This window comes from Anser anser (assembly GCF_964211835.1).
Source record: "Anser anser genome assembly, chromosome: 1".
Classification (NCBI taxonomy): domain Eukaryota; kingdom Metazoa; phylum Chordata; class Aves; order Anseriformes; family Anatidae; genus Anser; species Anser anser.
In genome coordinates, this window is record NC_139720.1 from 61,453,689 (window position 1) to 61,467,508 (window position 13,820).

The following is a 13,820-nucleotide window of genomic DNA, read 5'->3' on the forward strand; positions in this document are numbered from 1 at the left end:
ATTTCACATACTCCCTTTATTCCTTTTTTGTGATGTAGATCTAACTTGGTCACCATCATCCCAGCCAGATTATCTTGCGGACTAATGGTAAGAACTTTAGAGAGCATAGCAATAGTTCCTTCAAGCTTTGACACCTGCTTGTCATACTCTGTTTAAGAGCATTAACTTTATTGTCTCTTATAAAATACTACAGACAACCTGAAAATAAAACAGAAATTCTTTTAAATACCAAGCACTTTCCCTGACTCGATTAAGCCCACAAAGGCTTAATCACGAAGCCCTTTCCTGAAGGCACCACGGGCTTTGTGTACAGAGACAGGTGATACTGGAGAGGGATTACAATAGTTGGAACAGCCACTCAGTAAAAAAGCCAACAATTTCAACCTGTGATTTGTGCTCAAAGTTCAGAACTAACTGGAAAGGCAAAACACTACCTGGGAGATACAGGAAGGGAATCCACCAGCAGATACCTGACTGACGCAAAGGGCAAAGGAGGATCCAGCACCTGCAAGAACAAGTGCTGACAAGGATGCCATAGAGGGTATCAATCACAAACAGCATCATAAGTCACTTTCCTGAGTCTCTTTCTGCAACATGCACAGACAAATGTGACATTAATCATTTTGGCTACCAGCAAACAATCAATTACTGTGATAAGTGCAACTTCAGACCTCAAGTATCAAAGCAAGGTCACTAAGAGAGAGGGCCTGAAAAGCATTAGCATACTCAAACAGTAACACTCCCAATCCACTGGATGCTTTCCTGAATGAAATACCGTTATTATCCTTCACCTCTCCACCCATTTGGGTTGAAATGTCTTCAGTATATATTACCTAGTTTTTGAATTGCTCATCTCCTGCAGGAAGGCTGTAGACTAATCCTCAAGTATCAAGGCAAGGTCAGCAAGAGGTAGTAGAAGAATCTGGCAAGTAATATTTTTTTTTCCACACAAAAGAACATGCCCATCCCTTGCAAGCAAAGAAATCCTTTGCTACTCAAAGTTCAAGGAACCAGTTGTCCGGACTTAAGTCTCATGAGAAAGCAAGTGGCTTGGCTTTAGTCTGAACTTCCCATTTGACTGTTCAAATTCTAGGTATACAAAAGCAGCACACATAAATCAGAAACAACCAAAGGAGGACTGTCCAACATACACAATAGCTACTAATGGATCACTGTTTTTAAGTAAAGGGAAAATAAGCCTTCCTTCACCTAAGAAAAGAACCTACAAATGCTGTTCTCTACTGTAGTATTGCTATTCATTTATATGTCAGTAGATGAGTACAGATAATTTGGAATGGTGGATTCAACAATTTCATGATTGGGCTGGAATGCCTTGTAGGAAGAGATTACTCAAGCCCAATACCTTTTGTATTAGGTTTATGTGTCAAGGTTTTGGTAGAGGGAAGCTGCAGGGGTGGCCTCTGTGAGCAAAGCCCAGCAGCTGCCCCACGTTAGTGAAGAGCCAGCTCCAGCTAGCTCCATCCCACTGCTGGCCAGAGCTGAGGGACATGGGCCGCACCTCTGAGAGAACATAATTCAGGAAAGGAAAAACCTGCTGCGCAACAGCAGCTGGGAGAGAGGAGTGAGAAAAATGTGAGAGAAGCAGCCCTGCAGCCCCCAAGGTCAGTGCAGCAGGAGGGCAGGAGGTGCTCCAGGCACGCAGCAGAAGTTCCCCTGCGGCCTGTGGAGAGGCCCCTGGTGGAGCAGGCTGTCCCCCTGCAGCCCATGGGTCCCACACGGAGCAGATCTCCACGCTGCAGCCCGTGGAGGAGCCCCCGGTGGAGCAGGTGGATGTGGCCTGGAGGAGGCTGCGGCCCATGGAGAGCCCCCGCAGGAGCAGGCCCCGGGCCGGAGCTGCAGCCCGTGGAGAGGAGCCCACGCAGGAGCAGGGGGCCTGGGGGGGAGCTGCCGCCCGTGGGGGACCCGTGTTGGAGCAGCTTGCTCCCGGGGGATGGACCCCGTGGTACGGAGCCGTGTGGGAGCAGGTCTTGAAGAGCTGCTGCCTGTGGGCAGTCCCCCCAGGATCATTTCGGGAAGGACGGCATCCCGTGGGAGGGACCCCACGTGGAGCAGGGGCAGGCAGTGACCCTGAGGGAGTGGTGGAGAAGTGTTAAGGACTGACCACAACCCCCATTCCCCTGTGCCGCTCTGGGGGAAGAGGTAGAATAGCGTGGATGGGGGGGAAGTGTTTTTAGTTTCTCACTGCTCAGGTCTGCCACTGATAGGCAATAAATTACATAAATCTCCCTATGCTGAGCCTGCTTTGCCCATAACAGCAATTGGTGAGCCATCTCCCTGTCCTTATCTCAACCCACAAGCTGTTCTTTTCATCATATTTTCTCAACCTGTTCTGTTTTTTTGGGGGGGGAGGGGGAGTGAGCAAGCATCATGGTGGAGCTTATCTACCTACCCATGTGAAACCACCACAACTTTACAGCAAACACTGTCCCTGAAGACTGCATGGTTGCACGAACCCATCCAAGGCACTGGGCTGCTCTTCTCTGCTACAGCAGCACAGTGTTGGTGGATCAAGTATCAGAGCCAGGTCAGTCACCTGAAGGATTGCTGCACCTTCAAAATCTAATAGCTGCTTACTCAAACTACTCTTGCTTTTTTTCTTTTCACCACTTTTAGTGTTATCAAGCACATCCATAGCATTCTGGATATTGCTTAACTGCTGTTGTTGGTCTCATTGAAAGAATCCTGGTTTCAGCAGGAAAAAAAAAAACAACACAGAAGACAAAGCACTCTTGATTCAAGACTTTATTTTCACATCCCCTTTATAAGAGATAATCACATGAAAAGCTATCTTATTAAAAGACTATATACTCTACCGTTATATAAAATTTCAAGTATAAAAGGGAATGAATGCAAATCTTGTATTCATTCTTGCTAGTATATTTAGACACAATACCTTCTTTCTTTTCCAAGCTCTAAAATTGCTAAAAATTGTTTTTTCAGAGATACACTTATACTCTCCCTGAATAAATACTGTGGTTACTCTTCTTTTTCTTTCTCCGCTATCCTATTTCTGAGCAAGAACTCAGCACATCCTCTTCTTCAACTCCCCCTTACATCGACACCCACAAGCTTCTGTTGCTATGTCTCAGAAAGCACTTGCAGGCATTATCTGGTACAAGGAAGAAGAAAAAGCACACATCTTGACATCCAGTAGGAAAAAAAAAAAATCAAAAATGCTGGAACAGATGAAAAATACTAGGGCTATTACAGCATGTTCCCCGTTATTAGGAATGCAGGGCTATAGACAATTACTAGGGGTATAGGCTTTTCTCCCATTGACTCCTGCTCATTACATGAAAGAACAGATCCCAAAATCCTTTTTTGACTTCCAGTTTGCCTCCAAAAGAGCTGAGAAGACGTATAGACAGTGAGTCCCTACTGTGTCTTACCAGGAACGAGAAAAAGAATACTTAAGTTCTTGAGGTAGCAGAGATCAATTAGTAATGTGACAACCTTAATTGTCCAAAAACTGTAGCAACTACCTCGGGGTACGGTTTCTCAGAATATTAAACTGAGCATGGCTGTTGCTCCGAAGAAAAGGTCCCAACCTGCCTCCCGCAACTGCCTGACCATATACTCCCCTTGTGTCTGTCACTAGATCTAACCATCAGGCAGCCACACATCAAGTCAGCTAAGCAAGCCGATCAGCAGCAAGTTAGCCCCTGCTCAACTCACTTTTTCAAACAGACTTCAGAAACCCTGACAATAAGAGTCTTAAACGTAAGTAAATAATTCAAGTGTTACCAGTTACGGAAATACCTCACTATTTACCAAACACAAGCTTAGTGGAATTTTTAAGATGTGTTATTCGAAAACAATGCTTTATTTCATTTCTAACCTATTTTGGGTTCTAAAAATGACGGCTCAACAACAGGAAAGAGATGTCACTTGAGCAATCTCAGGCTGACAATACACACACAAGATTGTATCAGGCCTTACTACTAAATTTCAAATCACAGATGAGAGATATTCCTATTAAAATACTGAGCAAAGAACTATCTAAGTGGTAGGCACGTACTACAATAAACTTTTCAGTTTACAAGGTCTGCAGTTGCTGCTTTCATTTCTGTGTATTTGAGCTTAACAACAAAACCCAAAATATTATTGCCCTAATTGTCGAAATTAATTAGCCAAGGTGCAAGGTATGCAAAGAATGGTTTTGCATACCCCATCCCAAGAATGCAAAGAGAAGCATTTTTACCCAGCAAGGTGATTAGGTACAAAGTCAATTTGGCAAACTAGTTTTCTGTTTAGTCGTTAACTCAAGCCTATACTATGCAAGTGGTGCAAGGATGTCACATAGGCAATATTTACAGGATAAAACAATGAAAGTACTGAAGATGTCACTGCCACAGCTAAATAGTTCTCTAGTACTTCTGAAGCCACAACTGTTACTCCTTCATGGAAGATATGAAAGTAATTAATTAGGAATAGAAAGACGAAGTCAGCGTGACAGTACTGTTGTCAGACTACATGTCAGACTACTGTAGAACAAAAACAGCTAAAAAATTAAGTTCGTTTGAAGGAGAGTCTAAAACTTAAAATAAATGTGGTAAGCTTTTAAAAAAAAATGAACCAGTTAGATATTTTCCCTTCTTCAAAATGCATGTAGTTGCATACATAAATATGAACACGCAGTAATAAAACTGACCAAAATACAAATCAACATGGAAATGTGGAAAGAACCACAAGCTTCCTCTTAGTCTTACCACAATAAGTATGGCAACAACTCTGGAATCACAATGGAAACTGTAATTTTAGGCTTATGCAGGGATTTACTCTGATAATTAAATAATTTAAAAGAAGTGGCGGACTTCTATTCACTAAATATTAGAAACATACTGCCATAAAACAAATTATACAAAAAACACCCAACAGGAAAGTATTTGAGCTTTTATTTTCTCCATATTTATTAATTTTCCAAAGCAAAGTGTGTTTTAAGGGGAACTATTCCTATAAGCACATTTCAAATAGAGTACATAAATACACTATTTAAAAAGAAAAATCAAAAAAGAAAGACATTTATCTCTAGCAAGTATTCCTTCTCTTAGGGCTACCAGTTTTCTCCAGAAAATACTTTTTCATACAACAACCTCAAGAATAACAATGCTGCATGCCATTAACACACAACTCTGCCCCTCTTTGATTGCTCAGACATCTTTCAGTCTTATGAGATCTTCCCCTAGATTAATCATTACATCACACACTAAAAATATAAACATTCATTATATAGGTTTAGTATTCCCTAATGTAATTGATCCCTGTTCCTTTTAAATTAAGTAGTGTTTCTCTGACGTGATGTGTCACAGTAATACAAACATGCAGATAGGTATATGATCTATTTTAATTTCCAAAGGGCTTTCTAGTGATCAGACTCTCTGGACATCCAGAATCAAAACCTAAAGTTTGATACCCATGGTAGTATCATCCTTGCAGTAGACACTTTTAATGCCTACACTCAAGCACATTCTTCCATTGAGAAAGAAAATCAATATAAATAGTTTCTCTTTGAAGTACCACTGCTTTTCATTCACCCGAAGCACAGAGGCTAAAATAAATAAAAATCAGCAAGTGCCATCTTGGCAAAGAAAGCTCAGCTCCACAGAACGGATTCTGAAAAGTAGAAATGTAAAAGGAAAGCCACAAGCAACGGAACAAAGCTATCTAGTTATGTAACAATATAGGTTCGGGTATGGATACACAAAACCTTCCACCTACATTTAGGGATGTATTCAACTTAACCACCATGGGACCTGAAGTCTTGGGGAAACAACACTGAACTTATTTGCACATTGATTCTAATTTTCTGATTTTCTAATTCGAGTCCAATCAGAAAATGAATTGCTACATTTTTGAGAGTGAACATATACGTTTCCAAAGATCTGGTGTATTAGTACAATCAAATTGCTACACTGAAGTAAAGAGAGAAAGGATCCCTACTTTCATAGAATACTTTGACAATTGAGTATTTTGTATAATCAGCATAATCATGTATCTAATCATCTATGCTTATGAAAAGGTTACGTTGAACACTGATTTTCCATACAATGATTTTATATAACTATTACAAATTGGGGCAGGGTTCAAGCTGCAGTCAAAATAAGTACAGGCTCAGGATTTCCAAAGAACTTCACATGCAAAAATGTCCACCGAAGGCAAACAACCTTTTCATCACCAGATAGGAGTGTCAGGAGAAGACACACAGACTGGCTTACCACCATGAATTACATGTAACAGCTTTATGAGAGAAGTACTTCTGCTAGTAATAACTTCGTGACAAGGCAGAGTTAACATCGCTGAAGTACTTGGGATGTATTCCTTCTGTTTAGTATCATCCATTAAGCGCACACACGATTTATCTCTCCTTATGCAATAAGAGATTTCTGCTTATTCTTTCCAACTATACCGACCGCATTAAGCTGCTTTAAAAGAATATTTACAGTTCATTTTTGTCCCCATCCTTTTGAAAACACTGTTTTACAGAAATGAAGGTCTGAAGGAACCTAGATCATTTACTGTAGATTTTTATCAAAATAAGCTGCCTCAATAAGATCAGAAAAATCACATTTAAGTAAACTACAGCAGACCTCAAAACTAAACAGTATGTCAGTGACAGCCGAGAGAAAAAAGCCTTTAAAAGCTGCAGTGGTGTTTGAAGGCCTTATTTCAGTGTGAAAGTGATTAGATGAGATAAACCAGGATGACACCAGCAAGTGAATCATGACATATGATTTATAGGAAAGCAAGAAAAAGAAGCCTACATCAATCTGACCTGAAGAGCATCTCTTCAGCACTTTAAAACTAGCAATCAGCTCAGGAGTCCAGGACTGCCCTGTACTGCAGCTCGTACTCCCGCCTGCCTCCATTGCCCCCCCAGTATGCCCAGCCTGACACACCACAGAAGAGGGAAACCAGTTGCCTGGTCTTACAGATCTGCTAAGAGATGGCGGCTGAAGTAACTGCTAGAAGCATGATGAAGTAAATGAAAGCTAGCCTGCCCTCCCCACAACTGATGCAGGAAAAAAAAAAAGAAAAGAAAAAGAAGCATTAAGACTGGATTTAAGTAATTCTAGGAAAACTGGTTTCTTTGTTACTGGCTTCTTTGTTATATGTTGTCTACACACACGTGCTTGCCTCAACTTTCACTGGTGTTATTTTCATCTTTCTCTTCCTCCATGCCAACTTGCACAGACTAATTCTGTCTCTACCTTAATGAATCATTGCAGATGATGCAGTTTAAGGGGTGCTGAGTCCCAGTTCCTTTGGCCACAGACAATACAAACCAGTCCTGGTTACACTGCAGAGTTTGTACCAGGTTTCTTTCCCTGGTAGGTAGCAAGGTCCTTTTGTGCACCAAACGCACAAGCCGGCTGTTTGGTTCTAAGGAGAGGGCAGTGGAAGAAGATGAAAAGTAGGAAGTGAACTGAATCAAAAGCTGTCTTTGAAGAGAAACTGAGGCTCTACCCACAGTGACAAACAAATTTCAAGAAGCAGTGACATGATACAGCTTGCACTGATCTAGCAGCTGGCAGCCAGTGGAAGAGGCAAGCTCCTCATTTACTTCCAACCAAGCACTCTCATTCCCTTTCTCAGCCATAGCCCCAGCCCTAGTCTGGTTACAAAGCACCTTGTTTTCACTTGCCTATCTGACAGAAACTAACCTAACCAGTTCAGTTCCCGGTTTACCAGGTCACCTTACAGCACAGACAGCTATCACAGCCAGCCTGTGAAAGGGAGCGGGACTGCGCAATCTGGAGAGGGCTGTAAGAAGCAGGACTGCCCCGTCTGGCAGCGGAAATCGCTAGGCTGGTCGGGGCTATGGGGTAACCTTACCCTCAGTGTGCACTGATGCTTGGACTAGCAGGGGTTAATGGATTGCCAACAGCTTACACAATCAGGTTGCAGGGAGAGATGTTCTTCTGAAACAGACCTGAAAAACAGCCTAGAATTTAACTGTATGATCTGCACAACACAGAAAAAAAGATGTTATCACATCCAAGAGATGTGTGTGTTGGCACTGGACGCCAAGTGAAGCAAGCTCTTTTTAGATAGCACAGCATTTATGATGGTCTTACTCTGACTGCCTTTAGATATCCTGATCCTTCTTTGAAGTATTTAGTTTTATCAGTTCCTTGAGACCAGGTAGCTGTAGATCCAGGTGCAAGAACGGCTGAGCCAGGTACCAGGCAGAGCCATGATTTTATGCCACGGTCCATGTTGTTTGCCTACAAAACTGTCTTTCCAGTAACTCCAACAAATCAGTTTGAAAGCCACATTTCTAAACCACAGGATGGCTCTCCGTAAAGAAGAACAAGATCAGAGAGATGAACTTTCAGACTGTTTCCCACGTCGTAGTTTGAGAGAAACATGATGACCATTCTGAAAATGTTTAGACACCTGCCTGCTTTTAATACAAGGAGTGTTGCTTGATGCCAGGTTGTTGGAAGACGAGACTTGATGTCTTTGTTTGTGTGCACACACATTTTGTTTGGCTGGGTTTGTTGTTGTTGCTGTTCTGGGTGTGGGGTTTGGAGTTTGTTTTAGAACACTCACAATACTGACACACTCAGCAATTCTTAAATTCCAGAATTATACACACACAAGCCTTAGAAAAACACATTTAATGTCATTCTTTTATATGAAACAAATCTCTTTAGCATTAAGTATTAGGCCAAACAATTTGTTCAGGTGATCTACACCACATATTAAAAACAGTTTTTGATCCACTGGCAATCTCGTTGGTATCTTCAGCAGTTCCATTTCCTTCTCAACAGCTCGAAGCGTTGACTGCTCCTCACCAGCGAAGGGCCTGGACTGCAGCCTCCTGCGGAGCGCTGCCTGGTAGTTCCGCTTGCCTAATAAAGACGAGCTGTTTAGAAAGATCAGGTTGCCTAATAGAGACAAGCTGTTTAGAAAGATGATGCACGCACGACAAGTACTATCAGTACCCTGTTACTTCATGCAGCGCAGTCTGTACATCTTTCAACATCCTGAGTAACGCTGTCAGTAGACACCATCAGACCTGTCTCAAGCCCAGTCGCAATAAAAGCTATGAAGGTGAACAGGTAGAAAACCCACAAAGGCTTCTTTGCCTGAAGGGACTGATCAGGAAGCTAACAACTGGGTTTTTTTTAACCTGTGCACCTGCATTAGGAAATGTCAGGCATGATTTGAGAACACAACTTTCAGTTAACAACAGGGCAGTACCCTTTCCTAGCCCCCCGTTCTAGCACCAGTAACCAGCATTCGCACAACCTTTAAGACTGCACTGCTGCAAATCCCTTATTCCTGGGTTACTTACTGTGGGGCTGTTTATACAGACTGCAGCAGCAGCAGGTTCGTTCAGGCTGCTTTACGCACCTTTTAATTGGTGCCTTGAACTGAACACACTGCTTTAAAAGTTTCTGAATCAGATTGGTGATTGGTTTTAAAGACATCCTAACACTCACCAGAACACTCAGGCTCTGCAGCTGTACCTAAAATGAATTTATTTCCTTCAAAATTCAAATCATTAAATATTTCCCCTCCCTTAGGAAAAAAAGCAAAAGTCAAAAACATTTTTATACTCTTTTGTCTCCCAGTCATGTAACTCCCCCTCCAGTCTACAATCTTCTTCTGCCATTGCTAAGAACTTACTTTTTCCCTTGATCAAGCTTCTAAGCAAGCACAATAATTTCTGCATTTTCTAACCACAACACAGAATAACGCACGATGGCTTCCAAAGCTTTGAAATACCTTACTTTTATATGGCAAATAAACTGGAAGTCAATAGCAAGCAGAGACAGACGCTTCATTTTTGAAGAAATCCGAGAGCAAACTGGCTCATCATCGCTGCTCACCATCCTCATTTTAAACGCAGATGGAGTAGTTGATTACATTAACTTCTATTTAAGCTATGATACAAGCAAACTGTTTCAGATACACAGATAATGAGTTTAAATATCAGATGTTATGTTGGCTGGCTGGCAGAGCAGTAAGTAGAATAAGCTCCTTCAATCAACTGGATAATGCCCATAATTTAGAGATCTTTATTGGATTTTCAGCTGCTTATAGAGGTCCAGAGGAACATACCAGCAAAACTGCATCCCTGTAGTCCATGACATATCAATAACTTGCTTCTACACATTATTCTATCTACAGTAATCTAACTGTTCAATCCTCCTCAGATGGAATTAATGAAGCATAGTTATTTTCAGACCACATGGAAACTTCAAATAGCGCAGAACAAAGCTAAATAGAGTTTGGGGGTTGAGTTACATCAGCACTAAGGTTTAATTTTATCTGTATCAACTATTTTTATTCTGGTTACAATTTAACACACTGATTTTAATCTCAAACTCTAAACAGTTCAGATCCAGGTTACTGAAAGCAGCTTTGCTCTTTCATAAGCTATCTAAAGTCATCTACATTACTTGAAAAGGTACAATTCCACATCTTTTATTCTAGATTGAGTACACAAACACTTTTAGAAGTAATCTTTATATCACAGTCCGTGCAACTCAGCTCCAGAGCTTTTGGAAGGGAAAAAAGATATTATCTATATATTAATCTGGCATATGTATATGTAGCTCTTATGTCTTCTTTTTCTTCATAGTAGGCACAACACAGTTAACATGTGAACAACGATACACACAGGAAAATATAAAGCAAGAATCAGAGGATCTACTGCAAGAGGTCCCCTGAAAGCAAGTACATTTACTATTCCTGTAAAAATTACCGGAACCATCAAGGTCTTTAGGACAAAAATTCTAGCTCAAAATTTTCTTAGTTGTTTCTATGAGTAAAGATAGGAAGCCTGCCAAAGAGCAACACGTCCATGTTGACACGTTTTGGGTGTCAATATGACAAGCAGTGATTATATGAAAGTGTTTTGATATAAGTCTTTGCAATTCAATAGTGAAAGTACACATCGTGGGTCCCATGCTATGTCTGCGAAGGAAATCTGCACCACTACACGCTGTAGACTTACGGGCCAGGACACAGCTCTGCAAGAGGAGCTTGTGGCTGTGGCGAACAGCAAGAGGATCTTGACACAGCAACGCAGCCTCAAGGCAAAAGAAGGCTAACGGTATCCTGGGCTGCTTGAGGCAAAGCGTGGCCAGCAGTGAAGGGAGGTCATCCTTCCCTCTGCTCAGCACTGGTGAGGCTACGCCAGGGCACTGGGACCAGTGCTGGGCTCCCAGTACAAGAGGAACAAAGACTCACCGGAACAAGTCCAGCTTGAACCAGTCCAAGACCTTTTGGAGTAACGCTAACACCTAACAGTTGTTGCCTTTCTGGTTTGAAGGTGGCAGTAATAGTTTCCTTTCCTTTTCTACCTCTACTAAGATAACCCAGAAGTTCCAAAAACACTTTTCTTGACTCATTAACAACTAGTAAATACTTCACATGAGGAAAGAACTAAATCCTTCACCACCATTTCCTAGATAAGGGATTGGAGGTCAACAATCTCCAAAGAGCATTAATTTAGTCCAATCTTACACTGACTGCAAAATATTAAGCCATTTTCTTACAATTCAATTACAGAATCACAGAATCATCTAGGTTGGAAGAGACCTCCAAGATCACCTAGTCCAACCTCTGCCCTAACACTAACCAGTCCTCCACTAAACCATATCACTAAGCTCAACATCTAAACATCCTTTAAAGACCTCCAGGGATGGTGACTCAACCACTTCCCTGGGCAGCCCATTCCAATGCCTAACAACCCTTTCAATAAATAAGTTCCTCCTAATATCCAACCTAAACCTCCCCGGCGCAACTTTAGCCCATTCCCCCTCGTCCTGTCACCAGGCACGTGGGAGAATAGACCAACCCCCACCTCTCTACAGCCTCCTTTAAGATACCTACAGGGAGCGATGAGGTCTCCCCTGAGCCTCCTCTTCTCCAGGCTGAACAAGCCCAGCTCCCTCAGCCGCTCCTCGTAAGACTTGTTCTCCAGACCCCTCACCAGCTTCGTTGCCCTTCTCTGGACTCTCTCGAGCACCTCCATGTCCTTCTTGTAGCGAGGGGCCCAAAACTGAACACAGTACTCGAGGTGCGGCCTCACCAGAGCCGAGTACAGGGGCACAATCACTTCCCTAGACCTGCTGGCCACACTGCTTCTTATGCAAGCCAGGATGCTGTTGGCATTCTTGGCCACCTGAGCACACTGCTGGCTCATATTCAGCCAACGATCAACCAGTACTCCCAGGTCCTTCTCTGCCAGGCAGCTTTCCAACCACTCATCTCCCAGCCTGTAGTGCTGCTTGGGGTTGTTACGCCCCAGGTGCAGGACCCGGCACTTGGCCTTGTTGAACTTCATGCAGTTGACCTCAGCCCATCGGTCCAGCCTATCCAGATCCTCCTGCAGAGCCTTCCTGCCCTCGAGCAGATCGACACACGCACCTAACTTGGTGTCATCTGCAAACTTACTGAGGGTGCACTCAATCCCCTCATCCAGATTACGTAAGAGAAGTTTATTTATCAGTTTTTTTTTCTTAGTATTTTTTAGTTTGATGGTCAGTGGTATGTAACACAGTCAAGCTACTTGAAGAGTGACGTACTACTCATTCATTATACTGACAAGTCCCCAACTTTGCAATCTAAATATATCTATAGTCAACTTTCCCTAAAAATAAAGTTCTTACTTTTAGCAGCAATTCAAACCTTAGAATTGCATAGGACAACCTCAAACTGTATATCTATCTTCAGAAAACACAAGAATTAAGATTGGACATGATGATGCCAATTCAGAAGCTTCCACCCAGAGAAAGATACAGAAAGCTGTATTTCAAATTAACGCTGAACATCACTTACTTTCTGCACACCTTACAGTAGCTTCCATCAAATCAAAAACTCAATTATGAGTCTGTATCAGCATCAGCAAGCTTACTGGCTGCAACAGAACACAGATCTTCCACATATAATTTAAAAGAGATGGTGACCACACAATACTGATTATCTGACCATACTCAAAAGCTAATTTTTTTCGTAAGTTTTCAACTTTTTCATGATTTTGCCTCCTTTCTTTGTCCCCCTCCAGCATAACAACACTGTACAATCAATGACAAAATGGAATTAGATGCAGCGCTATCCTATGCAAAGATACCGATTGGGCAGGACTCGGCAAATTTCACAGCCATTCAAGTCACAGACATGCATTGACAAATGCTAGAAAAATAAAAATGTCACAAGGGCAGTGATGTGCAATAAGCAAACAGAACTGTACAGTTAACCCATATCTGTTCCTTAATGTAAGGAAACAAATTCTGGGAAAACTACCAGTTGCACATGAGGCATGTATTTACCTTTGTAAGGAGCAGATAACTACCCCACATTAACACGTCAAGCAGTGGCACCAGCAGTGGTAACTTCCTTTCACCAATATACAAGATTTCAATTTCTTACAGTAACGAGCCTGTTCAGCATCCAGTAACAGAACCAGCCAGCTGGAAGTAAAGAGTTTTACACTTGTACAAAGCGGAGGGCTTGAGTTTTCTTCTTTAGCCAATAAAGTTATTTCCACATGCAAGTAAGGGCCAGGAAAGAGAACACACAGTATGTTTTCATTTTGCAATGCTAGCTGAAACACCAGTTCCAAATGACAAAATTAGAATTTAACCTTTACTAGTCAGATGTAAAAGCAAGAGGTAATGTTTGCAGAAGTAATTGAGCGTTATTTCTTTGCTTCAGAAAATTCTGATCTAGACAGATGATAGTCCCTAACCCTAGTTCATACCTGAATCCTTCATAGTGGAAGTCCATGATGCTTCAAGCACTGCTGCCAGACCACACTGGAAGTAAGAGCTACAGCTCAG

The 13,820-nt window shown here is 42.0% G+C and overlaps 1 protein-coding gene across 1 annotated transcript in view; it reads right to left on the reverse strand.

Moving 5' to 3' along the window:
- KDM7A (lysine demethylase 7A) overlaps positions 1-13,820 on the reverse strand; it is a 61,093-nt gene that overhangs the window by 38,832 nt on the left and 8,441 nt on the right. The window contains exon 2 of the mRNA XM_083848341.1: positions 8,667-8,890. Coding sequence (XP_083704467.1) covers positions 8,667-8,890 — 224 coding nt within the window. The remainder of the gene's footprint in view (positions 1-8,666; positions 8,891-13,820) is intronic.